The sequence below is a fragment of the Perna viridis genome, chromosome 5 (genome assembly GCF_037379345.1).
Source record: "Perna viridis isolate PV_CMFRI_1.1 ecotype Kerala chromosome 5, ASM3737934v1, whole genome shotgun sequence".
NCBI classification, from domain to species: Eukaryota; Metazoa; Mollusca; class Bivalvia; order Mytilida; family Mytilidae; genus Perna; species Perna viridis.
Genome location: NC_142449.1, coordinates 3,422,221 through 3,446,536, shown reverse-complemented (window position 1 = coordinate 3,446,536; position 24,316 = coordinate 3,422,221). Strand labels below are relative to the sequence as shown.

Sequence of the window (24,316 nt, the reverse complement as noted above, 5' to 3'; positions counted from 1 at the left end):
CTCGGTGCACCGGTAGGGTAAGCGCCCTCTGCTTTTCTAGAAACACCGGCTTAGTTGCTTATAAAAAGTCAAGTCCGGGGTAGACAAACGAGGAAAGGAAAACTATGACCCGTTGAATAAATCAGTTTTCATGGTACAGATAGATACACCATAACGATCCACTAGTTCATAATGACGACCATAAAACTTCTGTAGTGATGACTTCAATCTTGTAGCAACATAACCCTGTTCCAGAAGCCTATAGCCTATTAGAGTTCTAGCGCGATACAAAAAGTCTGATTATTTTCGGCAAGCTCTGGCATAACGTATGAGTTGTGATATGAACACTCCATACGCAGGTGCTGAAGGGATGTTGCCACAGATGAAAGGAAAGTTGACAATTCTGAATGAAAAGTCATCACGTTTGTCGTAAAGTTTGGTCAATAGTTTTCCTTTACCATCGATTTTTAAGTGTAGGTCAAGATATGAGGCTGACCTTACAGTGTCTGTAGTATCCTTTATCTCAAGTTAAAGGGGTAGATGCGATGTATCAAATCCCTGAAATTAGGAATTGTTTAAAGATTATACGTCATCTATATAGCGGAAACTGAGATTAAGGGATCTAGCCAAACAATATTCTTTCCTTCGGATCAAATCAGCTATAAAGTTAGTCTCATAAGAATGACGGAATAGGTCAGCAAGTAAAGGAGCGCAATTTGTTCCCATTGGAACCCCGACCGTTTGTTGAAATACACGTCCACCATACTGGACAAATATGTTGTCGATTAAAAATTCCAGCACATGTAAGGATTTTTTTCATATGTATTTGGTTAATTTATATTCATAATTTTCCGTTTAATGTCTTCGAATTTTTAATGTACCTTTCACTTTTTTAAATTTTATTCTTTATAGTACCATGTGAATGTACTCCGCCCAACTTTACAACAGTTTTGAATGTCAATAATATATAGTGTTGTCTATTACACTTTAAACTACTTTAACAGAAGCGTTTTTTATGCTTACTGACTGCATTTTAGTGGAATCGATTGTAACTCTAACATGAAAATTACGGCTTGACATCGTATGATGATTGATTACTCATAACATTAATTTTGTTTTTTGTTTAAGTTTAATTACTTCATTCTTCACTGATATGTTGGTTAAGTTTTTGCCAAGTTCAGATAAATTCTAGGAACATTCATGGCTGTGTGGTTTGATAAAGGCATCTACAAGCGAACCACGCATTGCAGTAGCAATTAAGTTATATTTTCTGCTTTTTCTTTCTGCATTTGATTTGTTTGATTTTTTTTTTGTTAGATCAAGTGACAAAATGAACTACGTCACAAGTAACTTTTGTTTTTCTCGTACAATTTGTCACTCCCTGATTTGTGGGAGTTCATATTTCCAGTGCTTTAGATTTTTGTGTTACATTTTGTTTTCTTTTTTATTTGTTATTGCATTTTATTCTGTTGGCGACATTGTCTATGTTGACTGTCTTTGTTTCCCATATTTCACATTAATTTAATGTACTTGATGTGCTTAAAATATCGCTTCGAAACTTTTTACTTTGTCGATAATCAGAATAATGTAAGGAATACAGGAATTTGTATCTAACCATTATGTTAATGCACAATCTAAACTGGTTATCTATCCTGAGTTGATATGCTTGTATGTATAAACTGGCTATCCTGTGTTGATATGCTTACATATAGAAACTGGCTATCCTGTGTTGATATGCTTATATATAGAAACTGCCTATCCTGTGCTGATATGCTTGTATGTATAAAATGAAATACTTCTGCCTGATATATTTGTATACAAAACAAAACAAAACAATCAAGCTTCTTATTCTTCTGATCCTGCTGCTCCATCATTTATGAGAATAGCAATAAATCCTTCATGACCTATCAGACTGATTCACTTTCCATTTGTTTTAAAAATAGAGGAGGAATCTCTACTTTACCGATAACACTCCTCCAAAGAATAGATAAAAACAATTGAAAGGTCAATTGTTCAAGAACAATTTTAATGTTTTCCCATTCATTTCTTATCTAATCTACTCCGCCTTAGAGAACTTGACTAAATGCCATAACAAATAACAATAACTATAGATTGTTATAAAAGATAATCCCAGTTTCCGCTATATAGATGACGTGTTATCTTTAAACAATCCTAATTTCGGGAATTTGATACATCTACCCAAAAGAACTTGAGATAAAAGATACTACAGACACTGTGAAGTCAGCCTCATATCTTGACCTACACTTAGAAATCGATGGTAAAGGAAACTATTGACCAAACTTTACGACAAACGTGATGACTTTTCATTCAGAATTGTCAACTTTCCTTTCATCTGTGGCAACATCCCTTCAGCACCTGCGTATGGAGTGTTCATATCACAACTCATACGTTATGCCAGAGCTTGCCGAAACTACGCAGACTTTTTGTATCGCGCTAGAACTCTAATAGATAGGCTTCTGGAACAGGGTTATGTTGCTACAAGATTGAAGTCATCACTACAGAAGTTTTATGGTCGTCATCATGAACTCGTGGATCGTTATGGTGTATCCATCAGCACCATGAAAACTGATTTATTCAACGGGTCATAGTTTTCCTTTCCTCGTTTGTCTACCCCGGACTTGACTTTTTATGAGCAACTCGGCGAGTGTTTCTAGAAAAGCAGAGGACGCTTACCCTACCGGTGCACCTGGTCCATGCTCCCAGTTTTTAGTGGAGTCCGAGTTGCTTATTTACTTTTGTTACTTTGTATGTATGATTTTAGTTACTTTATGTTCTTTGTTGTGTATGTCTGTTTTCCATGTCTGGTCTTTGTCCCTGCATTACATTCTTTTGATTACCGCTATAACCTTGGTTCCCTTGATTACTCTTTAATGGGGCAAAAGAAGAATTTCATGCATATATTCTAAATGGTAAGGTTTCTGACAATAATTCAACATACAAAAAGTTATTGAAATAATAAGAAAAGATAATTTACTAGTTACATAAGAAATAAAATATTTTTCTCTTAATTTCATCAAAACTGCCATTGATAACATTAAAAAAACAAGAGGATCCCATGAACCTGAATCGCTCACCTGGTTGAATTTTGCCTTTCAAATGCAATAAATATAACAAGAAGTCCTCCAACAATTTTGACTAAAGAAGTCTTTTGTAGGACTCATCATAATGATCATTTCAACAATTGAAAGTTTCTTTTAATCTATAATAGTTTTCAAGATATTGACTGAAAACTGTAAAAAGGTCATTTCCCCCGCTCAAGGGCAATAACTCTTTCAAGGAGTCGTCTGACAACGTTTATCACTAAACACTTTTGCAGTTCTAATGATAAGGATCATTTCAGCTTTTGAAAGAATTTGAATAAGACTAACTACTGACCCTATATTCTATTTTAGTAACAGCGGCCATGTTTTTTTAAGGATAAAAAATCCCCACGCCAGTTCTATGCAAGATACCCCAAGGAACATTCATACCAAGTTTGGTTTCATTTGGTCAAGAATGGCAGAGGAGAAGATTTTTGAAAGAAATAACATTAGAAATAGCAAAAATCGTTGAAAAGGACAATAAGTTAAACATGGCTTAACGGATTAAAACCAAAATTTAACCAGAGATAGATCTCATCATGCTAAACACTTTAACTAACCTAACCGTCTTGGAGATTTATGCGAAAAACTACTATCTCACACCTGTGTTCAATTTTTATTAACGGCGGCCATATTTTTCGACCAATCAAAATTCCCCACATTAGTTCTAAGCAGGATACCACAAGAAACATTCATACTCTTTTTAGTTCTAATTAATCAAATTGTCTCAGAGGAGAAGAGTTTTGTATAATTGTTAAAGACGACTACGACGGACGACAAATGATGGCAATAGCTCACATGGCCTTTGGCCAGGTGAGCTAATGATGGTTTTCTATAACATTGAAAAATAGCAAAGTGAGGTAATTATAAAGTATTCCAAAACTAGGTCCTAATGACCACTTCCAGGGCAAATGTCCATCCCTCGAAATATTACCAAAAAATTTTAAAAAAAACCTGAACCTGAAATTATGCATTGTAAATGGATTATTTTGTGTGTATTGATCAAAAGTGTTCAAAATAAAACTCAGATTGTAAACTTCAAAATCATAATTTTCATTACAAAAGTGTATGAATATGTATACAAGTGAAGGCAAATTGCGTCCATTGTGTCTGTTAGCACAACAATGTTTTGAACGATTGACTTTTCATTAGGATATTACGACTTACAGTTTTAAAGTTAAGCGACCAACTGAGTCATTTCATTTTAGGCAGACAACTCTGGACCAACAAATAATCACGTCTCACAGGGTGAATTCCAAATTCTTATCTGAGATTGCAAAAATGGTAAAAATCTTGTTGTGATATGATTTAAAAAAGAATAGCAATAATCCGAAGAACTGCAAGAAGCCCCCCCCCTCAATTGAAATGGGAAAGATAAGTATTCAATCGGCAAATAGATTTTTTTTTTACACGAAGTGATATCCAGAAATTTCAGCTTGCCCGTGCTTAAGATTTTGTGTAACATTTTGTGGGTTACAACAAATGTATCTGGGTTATTTATTCTAAGAATGACAAAGGAATCTTACACTACTGGAATACTATTCCATGTATCTTTTATAAAAAATAAGAATTATATGCCATTCATTGCTTTTGACTGTATATTAATGCATTACGTGCACCTGATCCATTTATATTAAAAATAACATCAAAACCATAAGCAGAGAAAAACACTCGTTAGGTGCATGCGTACCATAGAAATAGTGTAAGAGACAACAACCCCACCAGGATGAAAAATGTCCTAGGACACCCTTGAGTCTTCAATGAACGACAGGGGTAAACCATGACATCACAAAGCAGGCTTCAGCTCGCCTCAATATTATACACAGGTAAAGCGAATAGTTGTCCACATATACTCCAGCAACATGAGAGTAAACTGAAAACGAAAACGAGTCCAGAAATTCCTGACTTAGGACAGACACAAAACATTTAAGTACTTGGGCGTGATCATAACCTTCACCCTTTTTAATATGGCCACTGTGGAAAAAATATTACACTAATAAACACACCTATATTTAATACAATACCAATTCTTCCCATTCGAGGTTGAGAACCGTAATACATCATAAGTCATACAATAAGGGTACAACCCGTGTCACTGCTTTTAAATATAGTTTTGGTTTTTTTGTATCTATGACAAGACCCTATGAGCTAATCAATGTTAACATTAAACAATGCTATCTCATGATTTGAAAACCATATCAAAACTATATTTCTTACGAATTAGCCTATTAAACGGTTTAGTTTATTTAGAATATAAAAAACTTTTATCTGCCCAATGTTTTTGATTCGTTTATTTTAACAATTACATTGTAATCTTACACTGAAAGTGCGCCTTACAATACAGAAGCGTCTGATTCATTTGTTGTAAGAATAATAAAGTAATCTTACACTACAGATACGCCGGAACAATTTGATCTAGAAAAGAAGAAAAGACTCTTATTCCACGGATGCATCTGATACGTACTCAGAAACCGATCGGGTCGGAATAGATTATTTAAAATTAATTTTCCCCGTTTTTCTTTTGTAAACTTTTGGAATTATGTATCATTTATCCCGTTTGACTTGATACCATTGAATTGAATACTATAACGTCGTGCTTCCTGAAGTTTTCTCGATATCACTTCGTGTTGAAAACATTTATTTTATCGAATCAATTGAAATTGTTTTCTGATCTAATCTTTTGAGGAATTGTATCTATAAAAATGCATAATAAAAAGACTATTATTTTGCCAGCAGATTAGATATATTGCAGGATATTTGAAATCGATACATATTAAAAAGAAACGTTCTTCATAGGCATGTTTATTATTTTTCTTTTATTTGCATAAACTCATGCTGCACAAAACGTAATTGCAATGGACCCTCGCTGAGTGTTGATGAATAAACAGTGTTAATTTTTCTATTTGTATCGTATCTTTCTGATATGAAATACATCTTTTATCTATATGTTTTATATAACCGATTATAAGATTTTATATCAACAAAAATCCATTCTTATAGAACACATGATGATTCGAGATTCAAGTTAAATACGACATACTGACGTCATTACTTCGAATCTCTTTTTAACTTCGAAACAAAGTAGAAAGATAATCCTTCCCGACCATATGTTATTAAGTGTTATCTTTTTTTTCTGTTTATTAGAATTGATGTTCTCTACATACATGTGTAGGCGGTGGCACTTACTGAAACTGGCAGTTTTGTGAGGTTATTGTTTTTAAGAGACTGTCCATTTAGAATATATATATATCTAAACAGTACATTGGAACACAAATTTCGTGAGATAAAATTTACCATGTGCCATCCATATCATACGAACTATATGGTTCCTACATATATTTTCTAGGATTTTTCAATGCTTTCTATTTAAGTTAATAAAAAAAAACAACATTCAACTTTGAGAAATGATGCATTTGCCATTTGCGATACGAAATAGATGAAAAATGTTTTGAAACAAACTGCTTTCTTTTAAATTTCCTTTTTTTTTTTGTTTCAGAACAAAAACAAAGAATATAAACACAAACATAAAAAAGAGAAAAAACAAAGAGGAGCAACATCATGGGAGAACATCTGACAAAAACAGCAAAACTATATGCTACAGTCATAATAAACGATATATGGAGTGATTCACAAGTAGTATTATTTTTTGCCTTTTTTCCTATTTTACTTTTGACTTCTTTACTTTGGTTTTTCTGTTCTGCTTTTGTACCTTTTATCAAATTCGTCCCACTTATTTGTTTTATGTCCAAGATATGGAACATTTGTTGTAAAAAAAAGTAATTAAAGTTTTCATTTCCGAGTAGAAGAAAAAAAAATAAATCTGTAAATAGATGTGCTTTGGAATAATTCTTTTGGCAGAAAGCGCCTAACGTGGGGAAGAAGGGTAACGGTGTTCTGTAGACTCAAACAGAAAGAATTATACATAATAGACTATTTAACTTAGAAGGTGATATTTTATTCTATGTTATTACAAACCCCTGCAGAGCAAACTACATTCAACACGATCAACTGAATATATTTCCTTGAAAATTGGACTTTAGTTTCTCTATGGAAAGCACACCGGAATTTTTAAATTATCCATAGAATTACTTTATGTCATTCGTGAAAGATTGCTGTGAAGTCTGATTAGGTTGAAAATGACATAATTAAATTATTGTTTACGTAATCATTTGTCTCCACGGTCCGCGGGATATATATTGGTAAAAATCGTAATAGAGTATTTCCTGGTTATTGAAAAATTCAATAATTTTCTATCAAGTGACATTTCCAAGTCTAAAGGAATAAAGTTAAAGAACAGTCAAAAATATCACTATTCTTTGGAGACATATTAAGGACTTACTTTTAGTCGAAATTTTATAAAGTTAAAGAACAGTCAAAAATATCACTATTCTTTGGAGACATATTAAGGACTTACTTTTAGTCGAAATTTTGTCTTCTTAAACTCAAAATTTCGAGATTTTTAATTCGAAATTATGATTTTTTTAAAATTTCGATTGTTATGGACTCAAAGTTTTTTAATTTTAAAAACTTAAATTACAATCTTCAATTTGCCAGCCGTAATTTAGTCAAGTTTCAAATCAACACCATTTCAGAGACTCAATATTTGGCGGATATTTATAAAAAATGAAAACCATAGTTAATTTTATCATGATGACCATTTTCCTTCTTTTGCAAATTTTACCATTAAGACTGTAATCTTGTTATTTTTGTTTCAATATTGTTTTATTCATCTGTATTTTGTTTTATCGAGCTATGTAGTCTTTCTCAGCTTCATAGAAAGCTTACCCTACCGATGCACCTGGTCCATGCTCCCAGTTTTTAGAGTCCAAATTGCTCATTTGCTATTGTTAATTTGTATGTATGGATTAGTTACTTTATGTTCTTTGTTGTGTGTGTCTGTTTTCCATGTCCAGTCTTTGTTCCTGGATTACGTTCTTTTGATTACCGCTATAACCTTGGTTCCCTTGATTACTCCTTCATATGTACGTTTAAGCATTATCATTATGCAGAACTTTTCTGTCAATATTTGAATGATACTGATGGAACTCCATCTTTTAAGAATAAGTCAGATACATGGTTGATGCTTGCTTCTCTTGTTTACTTTGATTGCCAAGCTTCGTACAAGAAAAAACAATTTATGAATTTTATCCTTAACACGTTTCATTTTATCAATTTCCAGTGGTGGGACTACATACTTCTTCTCTAATATAACGCTTTGACTTAAAAAGTCAATATACTTACACGCGCAAATCAAACTGAAGTTTATAAAAAGTCTAAATTTCGAATATGTAACAATCTCGAACTTTTAAGTCTTTTAAGACAAATTTTGTAATTAAGATAATATGTTTGTATGTCTTCAATACGCGTACGTATAATTTAATGTTATTTACTACATTTGATATCGCTTAATTTTGTATGTAATCCCCGCTGTAAAGAACTCATTCGGTCACTTGTGTTTCGGGTGTTGTTAATTTGTTATACATATAATATATTTGGTCTATATGTTCAGGGTGTTAACCTTTGAAATACAATGAATTCGGATTCTATTCGGATTCTATTCGGATTAAAAAAATGAATATTTAATAGTTTATAAGATCTTGTATGAGTCCGAACAGCCCGCTATTGTTAGTTTGTCTTAGTAAAGAGAACTTTCAACCAATGTCTTAAACCACCACTTTAACACTGTCGTCCTCGTTATCATACTTTGTGTGAGTGGCATCCACATTAACTATTTGACTCTATTTTCTTCGTCATAAAAAGAAAACACAAGTACATACATTTTGTAAAAACTCTATTTAAAAGACTCATTAAATCATAAATAAAATACGTATTAGATTACAGTGAAAAATACAATAATCCAAATGGAATTACATACATGGGACATATATATTGTTAAAAAGGTCTGTGAGAGTAAATGCAAATTATTGTGCAACTTCTTGTTTTACTTCATCATTATCATCTCCTAATTCAGGTATATTTGTAATAGTATCTGGAGTACATACTACAGACACTGTAAAGTCAGCCTCATATCTTGACCTACACTTGGAAATCGATGGTAAAAGAAAACTATTGACCAAACTTTACGACAAACGTGATGACTTTTCATTCAGAATTGTCAACTTTCCTTTCATCTGTGGCAACATCCCTTCGGCTCCTGCGTATGGAATGTTCATATCACAACTCATACGTTATGCCAGAGCTTTCCGAAACTACGCAGACTTTTTGTATCGCGCTAGAACTCTAACAAATAGGCTTCTGGAACAGGGTTATGTACGCAGCGCGTATCATTAGCATCATTTCTCGTCATTTAGAATCCTATCTTTATTTCATTCGTACATGACATGGGCAATTCAGTAGTTGATTTAGGGAGCAAAAAAGACTCAAAACCTACATGTACACCAGGTCTTCACTCAAGGATATTTTTGTCATTTTGCATTGTGTTTTTGAATTCTGTGAGAAATATTTCGGTCTGTATGTTCTGCATATTGTTTGTCACCGTTTTCAATGTGATCTTTTTTTTTTGGCCTTCGATTTTCAAATTTCGATTTATTTTGCTTACACTTTATGTTTTTATCAGACGTGTTGCATTCTTGTTTTTTATCAGTGTTTTTCGTTCGTTCTTTTGTTCGTTTTCTTGAGAAGGTAGTCCTAGGGCAAGGGACATAACTCTTGAAATCAGTGATATGTTTGTATCATACTAAATTTCAACAAAGCCTATCAAGCTTTCAATTGAAAGAAAATAAAATCAGTCAAAGTTACTTTGATGCTTACATGAGATTGATGTAAAATGCTGCATACAAACGTTCCAATGATTTGCAAGAGTTGTGTACCTGACCCTAGGTCTACCTCCTTAAATGATAACTTTTTGATACAAGAGCAAAATACACAAAGATACAGTCTGTGTCATAGTTTGAACCAGATTTTCATCTTCATAAAAATATGTACAATACAGTTGCAATTTCATTCTCGATAATAGTGACAGCTTACGAGGAAACGGAACATAATTTATTTTAATTCAAAGAAAGTGTATGTGCTGCCTTGATTCAAGAAAACTAGTTAGTATAAAAAAGAAACACACAAAAAACCATTTAAGATGATAAATGAATTCATATCTGAAACAATTTGAATCTCATATTATCAATCATTCTGTGTAAACCATTATAACGGTTTAATCGAAAAATTAGAATGTACATTACCACCTGCACAACCATATCATACAGGTTTCTTCTACCACACCGCACTGCAGAATAAAACGTCATTTTTTTTATTTATCTAAAAAAAGTATTTAAGTGCTTAATGCTTAGGTAATCATGCGTCATAGAAAATTTCAAAATATGCGACTGCTTGTTTCTTAAGATGCTTTTTCCTGATTTATCTTCAAGGGTTTATTCAGAATAATGTTTAAAAACTTGTAGGGTTTGTTTCCCCCATTTTAAATCCAAACGGTAGTCTCAGGTGTTCGAAAATCGATAGGGAATGTGACAATTTGAAAGAAAATTCAAGGGAAACAAGATTCTAGCGGAAATCAAATTAATGTAAGACCAGACATGCAAACAGACATAAGCAACAAAGGACATTAAGTAACTAAAATAATACATGCAAAAGTAAATGAGCAACTTGGACTCCACTAAAAACTGGGAGCATGGGCCAGGTTTACAGGTAGAGTAAGCGTTCTCTGCTTTTCAAGAAACAACGGCAAGGTTGCTCATAAAAAGCCAAGTCCAGGAATGACTTGAATGAGGAAAGGAAAACTACGACACGTTGAACAAATTAGTTTTCATGGTACAGAAGGATACACCGTAACGATCCACGAGTTCACGATGACGACCATAAATCTTCTGTAGTGATAACTTCAAAACTTGCCCTAACGGTACACCTGGTCCAAGCTCCAAGTTTTTAGTGGAGTCCAAGTTGCTCATTTTGTTGTTTTGTATGTATGAGTTTAGTTACTCTATGTTCTTTTTTGTGTATGTCTGTTTTCCATGTCTGGTCTTTGTCCCTGGGTTGCATTCTTTTGATTGCCGCTGTGGCCTTGATTTCCTTGATTACTCATTCAATCTTGTAGCAGCATAACCCTGTTCCAAAAGTCTAACTTTATAAAGCCTATCACGTTTATGCAGTTTGTAATTCAACCTGTATTTACCTTTCTGTTCAGATAGATTGTTTATTACCCTTGTTCAGGGTGTGCAAAAATATAAGACAAAATACTAACAGTCTTGGGTGAAAGAGATAAAACTTCTTGTGGACATCACATCAAAAAGTAAATAAATGTGGTTTAACATTTACTTAAGTTTTAGTTATATATTGGTTTCATTTTATATTTCAATCACTGTTAAAGTATTTTAATTCATGTATACCAATTTTCGTGGATTAGCGGAGAAACACAAATTCGTTGATTCTTGAATTCGTCGTTTTGATATTTTCAGTATACACCTCAATGAAAATTTCCTTTTCGTTGGGAACCCAATTTCATGGTTTAGTCTTCCACGGATACTACGAAAATTAGTAGCCCACGAACAAAAGTACTTTTGCTGTAGTATAATGAATAAATTAAAACATACAAAAAATTTTTTAATGTTCCATTAAGCAATTTGATTCAATTGCAGCAACGGCGTTTTGATTTTACTTTTTACTTGTTCCTGTAATAATAACTGATGTCATAGCAAAAAGTCCTACCAGCACAGTTCATGAAAAGTTATGACACAGCAATGTTTTACTTCCGTTTGTTCTTACACCTGAATCTGTAGTTAACCATTTTGATAACATTCACAAAATCGGAGCCCATTAATAACACAGCCACTAAAATGAGCGCAATGACTCCCACTGCCCCTAACGATTGAGAGACGGGGCGATTGTCGACGGCTGAAGTCTTAGTACGTAAAAATGCAGAGGTATTTTTCTTATTAACAGTTAAATTACTTTTTAATGACTCAAGTTCGTCTTTCATTAAAATTTTGATTTCGTCAATTGTCAAGTTTAGGTTATCCAGGAATTGCCATTTGTTTTCTCCAACAACCGAACACGGACATGCGCAGACTTTACTTGCTTGATTGATATTTCCTGTTGAATTTGTTGTGGCCGAAACAGTTACCATCGTAGTCGTAATAGACTCTGTTGTTGCAATTTCACACTCTTCCGGTATCATCACTGAAATTGGCATTTATATACTGGTTAATAATATATCGCTTAAAAACCTATGTACTCTTGTATTGTATAATCACACTAGAAACAACGACGTCGACAGTACCACATTCATTTATCTTTTTCAGGATATGACATTAGCAACTCGGTTGATGGCTGCTAATAAAATTTTAGTTATAATTAGTTTTCATTGTGGTGTATTTTTTTTGTACTTTATTCTTCAAGTTGTCCTTTAATAATAGAGGATTCCGTCATAATAATGATACTTTATATTGACTTTTGAATCATTCGGGGTTTGATTTTAATCTGGTATGTAATATATACGTGTGCAAAAAATAGATAAATAAATAAAAGAGCTTTCTCGCATTTAAAGTGAGGTTTAAATCATTTAAAGAGACGTGTAATTGATTTTAACGCGTTTCAAATTTATTTGAAGAGAGTTGCAATTTATGTAAGTACTGCACTTGTCCATAATGATTTAAATTGAGGTGTCAATCATTTAGACTTCTCTTGAAATAAATTGAAGGTCTAAATCGTTTTAAAAGGGGTGCAAAACTTTCTATTAAATCTGTCATACTTTTATTACCAATTTGGTATAGGTAATATTCCAAAATAGGCTCATATTTGTAGAGTTCAATAGACAATAATAACACACGGCTAAATTTGGTATCATTAAAGCCCCTCAAATAATTTTCCTGTGATGCATTTCCGTAAATTTGAGGTCAAAAGTCAACATCAAAAGCTCAATAAAGTAACAAAATTTCTGCATTTTTGTCATTTTCTTTAAAACCATTCCACTTAACTTGACGAAATTTGCATATAGTCATACCGCGGCACTTCTGCAGTCTTATACAATCAAATATTATATTTTTGGTTGTTTTGTCAAGACAAGCCCCGTATATATTTACTTCCATGATAAAATGATCAGGTCCTTTTGCATTTTCTGACAAACTTTTCATCAAAACCAATGAAATGGCTTCATATCCTTTTTAAATCGTGGTCATTAAGACAGACACCCTTGTTTCGTTTGTAAAAGTTGGAGCTGTAATTGTTGAAGAAGTAACAAAAGATAACTGAAAAACTCCCAATTAGTGGTAAAATTCACGATTTTTAACGTCCTCCATTCACGATCAGGCAGTAGAACCTGTTCACGTTCATTTCTCACGCTTGACAATTATATGGTTTAGTTCAAACAAAAACATGTGTTGACTGCTAATTTTCGGAAACAGTAAATTTATTACTCTTCGATACAAACAAATATGAAACAGGTAGGTGTAAATAGTAAAGGTACGAAGTTCAATTTATTGATATTTTAAACATAGTTATGCCTAATACAGTTTTACATCAACTAGGTTTATTTTGCTTCATACTTTAACATGTTTAATGATGCGAGCTATATACTGAATATTACATGACAAAATCTGTATCACATGTGGTTTTGCCGTATATCACCGTAAGGGCCACCAGCCTGCAAGGTTATATAGATTGAGGGTTGATACGGCATGTGATACAGATTTTAACATGTCATGTTCATTATATCATTTATTTTATATATACTTTGAGTATGGTTCGTCAAGGGATGTGATATAGGGTAAACGATATAGCTTAGGGTTTAAACAAACACTTATAATGCATAGCCAAAAAAAATTATCTAATTATATGATATAAACATATAATCATTTTGTTTCGTGAAAGATACGCAACTAGTAAAAATCTTTACTCGGTATTGCACGTTAACTTCTTGTCAGACTGATATCGTGCTCTCGGGGCTTCTACAGTGAAAGGTTAAATTTGCATTGATCACTAAAAAGATTTTATTACCCGAGGCTACACCTAAGGTAAAAGAATGTACCTCAGGGGAAAATAAGTTTACTGTTCCTCTCATGACAACTCAGCAATAGTATGATATTACCTTTCTTTGGAAAGTGCCATATTGTAGGTACACCAGAAGATTTTACAGCAATACTATTTACTGTGATAAGAAGTTGTCTTGTTGACTCCATTTTCCAGTGTGGACTTACTTGCCATACTGTCACTGTTCCATTTTTCCATGATATTCCGAAATCGCAACAATTTGAAATACAAATGTTAGTACTAGAATAATGGGCAATGGAAGAATTTTCGTTTCCTTTTCGAATGTACGAATCGACCAAATTTTTGCCAAGCGCGATTTCATACTGTAAAGTATCTACAATATCCCCAGATAACAGAGCAACAAATATGTTATTTACTTCACAAACATTAAACACAATATTTCCACAAAACTTGTTGTCAACAGCCAAAGATGGTACTATAATATATTCCTTAGTTGTATTTACTTCGATTAAATCTGAAAAAAAATGCAGGTCATGAATAACAAGTAATGATAAATCCTACAAAAAATGAGAAAATAACTTGGAATATATACTCATTTGTTTTCTGAAGCACTTTTTAAAATGAAAAAATATGAATAATGATACTATCTGTCCACAATCAAGGGTAATAACATACATAGTTTCTTTTGATTTCCGCTAGAATCTATGTTCCGTTGGTTTCTCTTGAAATGGCATATACGGGTCGTGTTATATACCTTATGATAATATAAACGTTTTAACTATCCATTTTTGGTAAATACTTTTTATTGTCATATCGCCACTTTTAATAGGTTATTGTAATGTACATTTGTACTTCTTATTTTACTATTTATTTTCCTTTTGTACGTTCGTTCTTTCGTTCATTTTGCTCGTTTACTTTTGATGCTTTGTACTTATTATTTTAGTTACGTTATGTTCTTTGTTGTGTGTGTCTATTTTCCATATCTGGTTTTTGTCCCTGGATTACAGTCTTTTGATTTCGGCTAGAGTCTTGGTTCCCTTTCTTATTCTTTGTCTCAATTTTTTGGCCATACAGCAGGACATTAATTGCGTGCACCTTGATAAAATTTAATCTATTTTAAAGCATTTGTTCTTAAATCATATTCCTTTACTGTATCATCAAACCGGTGAAATAATTTAAGCACGGTAACCATCTTAAAGTACTTCTTCTTGATATTTTCTACATTATTAAAAATTAAAAATTCAAAACTGGCGAAAAAAATGATTAATAATTACTCTAGAATGGTATATTATAATCACAAGTGTTTTTAGATTTTCAAATGTGCACTGAAGATTTTTTACTTTTTCCTAGTCAAACTGAAATCAGACACTTAGTGATTTATAGAGCATACGTTAAATTCCCTAAGATAACTGTTAAGAAGACTTCGTCCTCCATCGGCGCTTCACTCTTAATATATTTGGCTTTTTATTGGAGTGGTACATACTTGTCAACACATGCTGCATACATTTCTACTGTACAAGAATATAATTTGAAATCAATTATTTTAGACAATTGACCCGTATTCATTTTTTCTTCCTTTATTTCAGTCACCGGTCTCTTTGTTTCACACGCGAACAAAGACTTTATAAACATTAATTTAATCAAGTAAGTGGCATCAGTTTTATATCTGAAATATAACTGTTAACACCAATATTTTAGCTCAAGTTTGTTTTTGGCTATTCATAAAATATTATAAACAACATACCTTCTTGGATTGAAACACCAATACATATTCCTAAACCAACTAAAAGCACCAAGAGTTTATGTTTCATTATACAATCTGATTCTGTTAGACATTATAGAGTTTAAGATATCGCTTCTGAAATGAAATAATCTGAAAACCCATGCGATATATACCGTGTTTTATTGACGATGTGAATTAATGATGAGATAGTCAGATTTTGGACGCACTAGTAGCAGGCATTGATCGAATCATTTAAAGCCTTTGTTAGATATCCTTTGGGTACCGAGCAATGGATTGAATGTTGACAATTTATAATGATATGTAAGATATAGCAAAATATAAGTGAAGCAGACTCTTTGATAGTATTTTATTCCTAAAATCATTTCACGACAAAAGTGTGTGCATAACTACCCCAATACATTTGGTACATTTATATTCACATTCCAAAACTAATATTTTGTTAGAGTGTTTTCATATAGTATTCCTGAATCCATTTTGTACCAAATGTTCAAAATGCTGGCATAGGTTGAATAATAATAATAATAATCTCCTTTATTGAAACAGGATAGCATATTTAGTCACATAACTAGTTTACAATCATTCCATAGATAACTACCAGAAATAATAAAAGATCGTTTATAATACTCTGTTTTTGATTTTGGAACATATAATACATTTTGGGTACTTTGTCTTGTGTGATGGTGTCATAAAATTTTGCTCGTTCAAAATAATCCGATCGGCCCATTTTTGTAGTTTAAAAATTTTATCAGTATTGGAAGTATTTTTTGCACCTGACCAGATCGTACAGCAATAATTGAAATGTAGGAAAATTACAGTGTTATAAACCTTAAGTAATGCAGAACTAAGCATAACGTATTTCAAATGCCTAAAAACTCCTACTTTCTTGGATATATTTTAAGTTAAACAATCAATATGATTTGACCAAGACAATGAACAATTAATGTTTACTCCTAACAGTTTAGTTACATCAACAGCTTCAATAACAATATTAACTTCAACCTTCATTTTTCTATATATTTGACAGTCGTGCAGACTTTTAAAGAGTAATCAAGGGAATCAAGGTTATAGTGGTAATCAAAAGAATGTAATCCATGGACAAAGACATGGAAAGCAGACATACACAACAAAGAACATAAAGTAACTAAAATTATATATACATACAAAGTAACAAAATCAAAGGAGCAACTTGGACTCCACTAAAAACTGGGAGCATGGACTAGGTACACCAGTAGGGTAATATTATTTGTGCATACGCATTCAGCATTTTTCGAACATGACTTTGTTTTTACCTCTATTTTGTCTGTTTATTTTATTTCAAACACATTATAAAAATGTCATTTCTTTCTCAATGGAGAATCAAAAGTGCCTTTCATTAAAAAACATTAAAAGTCGGTTTTTACAGGGAAACTCTTCGATTTTTACAAGACTGCCTAAAAATGCTCCAAACACAGCGAAACTCGAGTATGCAAAGTTCTATTGGTGTATCTAGTGTCAAAATGGAAAAAAAACGGCGATTTTCAGTTTTTTTATTATTATATTAACCTATTCATTAGGTTATTTCGCCATTTTAACTACTGGAACGGAAGATGATATTGACAAATGATATTTGCGTGTTTGATGTGCTCGGGTGTGTCTTATATCCACTTTGCTCTGCAAATAGGACTTCTCTAACCTTATGCATAAACAAATCGATATAATGTGAAAAGAGATAATGCAGAACAAAGACAGAAAATGTGCATAACAATTACTCTAACTGAATAAAAATGATGATAAATAGAAAATTACAATGATTATAAGGATAATAAGTACTTATTGCATACCGGTGTTTTAGTCTAAAGCGTCTTGTGTAACACTTATTATCTTTTTAGTATTAAAATGGAAATCATTTGCAGTAGAGAAAAGAGATTAGGTAAACTATGACTCAGTAAATAAATTGTTTCTTATGATACAGAAAGATACACCATAATATTTTACGAGTTCTGTAGTGTCCCTTATCTCAAGTTCTTTTGGTAGATGTGATTTATGCAATACCTGAATATAGGATTGTTAAAAGACAAAAACTTCAATTACATTGTAAAACATCATTTATATAGTGAATACTGAGGTCAAAGGATCCGGCTAAAAGATGTTTCATTTAAAGAATAAGTCAGCGAAGAACAGAGCACTATTTGTTTCCATGGGAATGCCGACTGCTTGTTAAAAAAGGCATCCACAACACTGCACAAACATGCTGTCGATAAAATAATTGCATTTTGACTTTTCTTATTCGGTATATTTATACGATTTAGAATCGAATTTTTTTTACAAAGAATAGATAATCTCTACCAAGTACTGCGTATTTGTGGCTAGCTATAGGTATTCCATATCTTTAGGAGTAACAACGATGTAGAATGTTTTTTTTTTCATGCAGGACTTTAATCAAGGCAAATAACGAAATTACCCAACAGATGAACTCTAGGTAATAGTCGAAAGAAATATAAAAAAATGGAAAGTCTGTAAAACAAATAGCAGTAAAGGTAAAAACCAAAAATCATTGCAATAGTCTTAAACTAGTACAGGCATGAAAATGGTGAGTGGAACCAAAGCTCATTTTCCGTTCAAAAGTCTTTATGCTGCAAGTTTTACTATTGATCAAGCTGTTTGTGATTTTTTATGTTTAGTTTTGTTACAGTCTGCTGAATTATTCGGACGTTATTAAAATATGTATAACTCTATGTTTTTGAGTATCGCTGTACCAAAGTGACTATTGCTCCCAAAGGGAGACAAATCGAAAGGTTATATTAACCTCCCGCTTTCAGTGCGGTAAATTATTTATATACAAACGGGTGGTATAAAATTACAACTTGTCGAATACTGTACTTTGATCGAGAACATATTTTTCCAATGTGGTGGACGCGTTTTTCAACAACGTTCGCCATTCCAATGGGAAAAAATTGCACTCCTCTACGTACTGAACTATTCCTTCAGTCTTATAAGGCCGAATTTATAGCTGATCTGATCCAAAAGAAGAACATCTTTTAGGTAAGTACTTCTATCTCAGTTTCCGCTATATAGATGACGTATTATTGTATACTATCCTAATTTTGTGGATTTGATACATCGCATCTACCTCAAAGAACTTGAGAGAAATGATACCACAGACACTTTGAATTCAGCTTCATATCTTGTCTTACACCTCTACCATGACTTAATTAGCAAATCGGTGGTTGTTTCTTGAAAAGCAGAGGACGTTTTCCCTACCGGTGCACCTGGTCCATGCTCATAGTTTTTAGTGGAGTCCGAGTTGCTCATTTTCTTTCGTTACTTTGTATGTATTATTTTGGTTATTTTATGTTTTTTGTTGTGTGTGTCTGTTTTCCATGTATAAAATATATAAAATGTTACGTTTAAAAATACTTGCCTTATACAGCTACCCGTCGCTTATTCTATTTTACCGATCATCAGAATGTTGTACTTATATTCATTGATTCTCATCGGAGGAACGGTAATTTAGTACCTCTCGATATCAAATAAATCGAATTACAAATTTCAAAATTAATAAAACACCGACGTTTCATTTATTGTATTACACATGGTAAAACCTCTTGGTATTGGACTTTGGATTCCTATTTTGAAGGTTTTGGTTTTGAGTCCCGCTTTTAGTTTTAGATCTTCCTATATAATTGATGCTACTGTTCCTGATGAGGGGTTACTTGAAACACGTTACAGCATATCAAACATTGCAATTAATATATGACTGGTATTATTTGTAACACAAAAAAACTCCAATCAGATAAATATTGCAAATTTCGACATGCCGTACCTTTGTTTTAAGGGGTAACCTATTATCAGCCGCAGTAGTGCCAAATATAGTATTAGTTATATATTTAAAAAAAAAAGATTATATGCAAGAAGTAGTACTTAAATCAGAATTTGTGAAACGTGAATAGTTTCAGCACTGATGCACTAAAACATTTGAGATAATAAATTTACTGTTTCCCGTTATGGTCTTAAAATAAATGAATTTTAACGAACATTTCTACAAGAAAAAGGCTAGGTAAAAAAATTACACGGGGTTGGGGCTTGCAATTTTATGTATATGTTTCTTGAAAACATTTCAATTCCTACAAGCTTGCAGCTCTAAGTTACATGCCTAAAACAATTTTATTGCTTTCTAAATATCGAAATATAAAAAAAAAACCAAAAGCGTCAGGAGTGAGATGATTCAGATATGTCAAAATCCAAAAACTTGAACATATGAAACAACGACGCTAAAAAGGGATCATTAACGTTTACTCAGTGATTTACTTCAAAAATTTTGATCAGCAAGCGCTTAATACAATTTGGAATACGTTTTCTTTTTTCTATATTTGTTTCGTGTTCTTCCCACGTTAGAAGGAACGAAAGAAGGATACACATGCATTTCGGTTCGACATATGGTAAAACCAAACAAAAAGAGTAATCAAGGGAACCAAGGTTATAGCGGTAATCAAAAGAATGTAATCCAGGGAAAAAGACCAGACATGGTTTGTTTGTTGTTGGGGTTTAACGTCCGAGCAGCAATATTTCAGCTATATTCAGGCAATGAACGTGAAATGGACGATAAAATGAACATGAAATGAAAAAAAAAGGATGGGTCACAAGGATAATAGGGTCAACCAATTTTGACTGCCACTGGAAAAAGGGGGAATGGGTAAGGTCGGGCAATTTAGCCTCCTGTGGCGGAGCGCAAAGGTTCCTACTCCTATCGAATACCACAGCAGGGTTCTTTAACGTGCGAGGAACGTGGCATCTTTCCCAACACGGTGCACCATTATGGTTTGCGGTCAGGTTTTCCGTATTATAGCCTGACAACCCCAGCATGTAACACGCCAGGGGTAACCCATTCTACCACTTGGGGCACATATCCCAGTTGCTGTGTGGGCAGAGCGCCTAGCCCCCGGCTAGGGTTCTGAGCACTTTTTAGTCGCCTTATACGACAAGCTTAGCGCTGCTGCAGGCCTATTCTTTTAACATCCGGACCTGCACGGGGCGACCAGACTTTGAAAACAGACAGACACAACAAAGAACATAAAATAACTAAAATCATACATACAAAGTAACAAAAGTAAATGAGCAACTCGGACTCCACTAAAAACTGGGAGCATTGAACAGGTGCACCGGTAGGGTAAGCGTCCTCTGCTCTTCTAGAAACACCCGCCAAGTTGCTCATAAAAGGTCAAGTCCGGGGTAGACAAACGAGGAAAGACAAACTATGACCCGTTGAATAAATCAGTTTTCATGGTAATGATGGATACACCATAACGATCCACGAGTTCATGATGACGACCATTAAACTTCTGTAGTGATGACTTCAATAGTGTAGCAACATAACCCTGTTCCAGAAGCCTATTTGTTAGACTTCTAGCGCGATACAAAAAGTCTGCGTAGTTATGGCAAGCTCTGGCATAACGTATGAGTTGTGATATGAACACTCCATATGCAGGAGCCGAAGGGATGTTGCCACAGATGAAAGGAAAGTTGACAATTCTGAATGAAAAGTTATCACGTTTGTCGTAAAGTTTGGTCAATAGTTTTCCTTTACCATCGATTTCCAAGTGTAGGTCAAGATATGAGGCTGTAGTGTCTGTAGTATCCTTTATCTCAAGTTCTTTGGGGTAGATGCGATGATTCAAATCCCCGAAATTAGGATTGTTTAAAGATAATACGTCATCTATATAGCGGAAACTGAGATTGAAGGATCTAGCCAAACGATATTCTTTCTTTCTGATCAAATCAGCCATAACGTCAGCCTCATAAGAGTGAAGGAATAGGTCAGCAAGTAAAGGAGCACAATTTGTTCCCATTGTAATGCCGACCGTTTGTTGAAAAACACGTCCACCACACTGGACAAATATGTTGTTGATTAAAAATTCCAGCATTTTGTAAACATCTTCCTCTGTATATTTGGAAGATGATTTGGAATTATTTCTTACAAAGTATGAGGAATCTCTACCAAGAACTATATATTTGTATCTAGGTGTACCATCTTTTTTGGAAAAACAACGATGTATAATGTTTTTAAGTCGGGATTTCAACTGAGTATGGGGAATAGAAGTATACAGTGTTGAAAAATCATAGGTTTTAATGCTATTATATTCAGATAATAGTCTTGAACTGATTGTCTCCAAAAGATCTTTCGATTTTTTCAGGATCCACATTGAATCAATACCACTACGGGAGTAACAAGTGTTGTGGTAGGACTGCAGACCCTCTTTGACAGTTGTCAGTATAGAAGTTAAAAGTTTTGAAAGATTGGGGGTACATTTTGCAGATCCAGCTATGAAACGTTGTTTGTATGGATTCTTGTGAAGTTTAGGAATCCAGTACATAGACGGTAAATCACAATCATCGTCCTTGAAAGAGAGACCAAATGAGGATAGCACAGATTTATGGTTTTCCACAATCTCTTCTTTGGAGAGAGTGGTAGCAGTATAGGTCTTATCACTGCTATTATTTTCTACGTCTACCTCTGATAATAAACATTGGATATAAAACGTTTTGCAGACAAAAGCAATGTTGTTTTGGGCTTTGTCTGCTGGTACAACATATTTGTCATGTATAGTAGACAATGTTTTTGCTACATTGGGGTCTTTGAAAACTGATGTAGCCTTGGCACTCATTGACCTACTTAAAACTTTCATTCGTTTCAAAATTAAAGACCTCACGGCCTTTAACCACTCTGACAGAGAATCAATGTCTTCTTGTTCTCGTTTTATCCATTTTCTTGCATAGTCCTCGACAGCATCCATAAGAACTTTAAAGTTATAATTCCAATTTATGGAGCGTGGTTCACGGTACTTGGGACCTTTAGAAAGGATATTACGCAGAGATTCGTTTTCGATAATGGTTAAATCTCCAGTAACGACGTGACCAGAAGGACCATATTTGAATCGAGAGGTTTTGCAAGAACAGTCAGGTGGTTTAGCCTTGAAGTCTTCAATCTCAAGGTTCAGCAATAGCCTTTTATAAATTTTGGATGCGATGGGTGAAGTATAGGAATATGAAATAATTGGTATTGATTTGTCTTTGAAATATGGGGGAATTTTGTTGGAAACGTTTTTGTGATGGAGAATTTTAGCCAAATTAATTGCATCTATACCTTTGTTGACAAACGGTAGTGGAAGAAATAACCGTTTTTCTTTATCTTGACTTTTCACACAAACTGGTTTAAAGAGTCTGTTGAAACCAATATCCAAAATGATGGCAACAAGTCTGTATAATGATGATGTGGGGTCAGAAACAGGAGTGTCAAGACTTGTTTTGTAAAGGGAGTGTAGTATAGTGAGAGGTATAGAATAAAGTTTGGTTCCAATTGTGATGAAGTCCAAGAGGTTTTTGTATGAAAGGAAGGAGACCATCTATGAAGACATCATGTGACTTAATTTTAATGTAATTAAAGTGTTGTTTGTTTTCAAGCTTTACAATAAAATGGTTTGTTTGAAACCGTGCGTATATAATCTGGAAAGCTGAATTAATCTCTTTCAAATGAAATAGCAACTTGTCAAGCTTTTTAAAATCGAATTTAATGCTTGCACTGAAACGATCCCAAATATATTATTCAACTCGTTAGTTAAATTATAGTAGAAACCACTGGTAAAGACATAAGTCTATGCGTCAAGATCTTATTAAAGAGAAAAACGGATAGAAGCTTCTTAAAATATCATACGGTTTAATTGATCAGCAAAGGGCTAACGAACTGAGAAAAACTTTCGGCACAGTGTCAGGGCGTATAAGAAAAAGCTATTTAATTTGTTATATTTTCCTTTCTGTTTGCAACATGTGTTATTTATGTCGAGTTCGTTCATTAAATATTATATCACAATAAGAAATAAAATGTAATGTAATGATAACTAAATGACGTAACATTTTTTATTTGTTTTCTTCTTGTTTCTTTTACTGATTGCTAACTGCAATTGCTAAACTTAAAGCACTAAAATTTATACTAAATTATTGTAGTATTCCTTAAGTATTATTGTTGTAATAGCATTTATGGGGCAAGTAATTATACATGAAAAGAAAGAAATCGGACGTTTAAGCAACGTTAAAAATTGAATCTACTTGTGGTCGGAATCCTGAAGAAAAAACATTTATCTATTTGAATATAAGCATTTGTAGCATGCAATATATGGTGAGAACATAAATTAAACTTAAGAAAATACCAGGTACCCAGGCAAAGAATTAAACTTTCCTGTTATTTAAATGACATAAAATTGTCAGTGATATACGGAGGAACGTTTAAGGTGATAACTTTAAAAAGCACAAAATTTGTCAAAAACTTATTTGTTCCAACAACTTTTTTTACATTCATCGCAAAGCAATAAATTATATTTATTGAATATTTTACAATGGAACTCAATCTAATTGATCAACTTTACTTAATGAAGTATTTAAAAAGAAGTTTTTAAGTCCCAGTCTATTAACAGTGTTCTCACAATGAAGATATAAGGATTTCTTATCTTTAAATTTCATCAATGGTTTTACATCCCACTGCAGGTGGACCAAATGTCATAGAAAA

The 24,316-nt window shown here is 33.1% G+C and overlaps 1 protein-coding gene across 1 annotated transcript; it reads right to left on the bottom strand.

The window, feature by feature from the left end:
• Nucleotides 1-11,638: 11,638 nt before the first annotated feature.
• On the bottom strand, nucleotides 11,639-16,040 carry LOC148615626 (uncharacterized). The gene is made up of 3 exons (XM_088582078.1): nucleotides 15,781-16,040; nucleotides 14,134-14,550; nucleotides 11,639-12,227 (listed from the first exon to the last, which is right to left on the bottom strand). The coding sequence occupies exons 1-3, from the start codon at nucleotides 15,845-15,847 to the stop codon at nucleotides 11,794-11,796; spliced, it is 918 nt and encodes a 305-aa protein (XP_088438204.1). The 5' UTR covers nucleotides 15,848-16,040; the 3' UTR covers nucleotides 11,639-11,793.
• Between the last annotated feature and the right edge of the window lie 8,276 nt (nucleotides 16,041-24,316).

What these genes read in the sequence shown, in the direction of transcription:
- LOC148615626 (XM_088582078.1), bottom strand. Translation starts at nt 15,847, where the DNA reads ATGAAACATAAACTCTTGGTGCTTTTAGTTGGTTTAGGAATATGTATT. An exon ending in TGGTGTTTCAATCCAAGAAG is followed by an intron (nt 14,551 to 15,780) that starts GTATGTTGTTTA and finishes ATTTTTTTTCAG; the next exon opens with ATTTAATCGAAGTAAATACA. An exon ending in ATGGCACTTTCCAAAGAAAG is followed by an intron (nt 12,228 to 14,133) that starts GTAATATCATAC and finishes TGCCAATTTCAG; the next exon opens with TGATGATACCGGAAGAGTGT.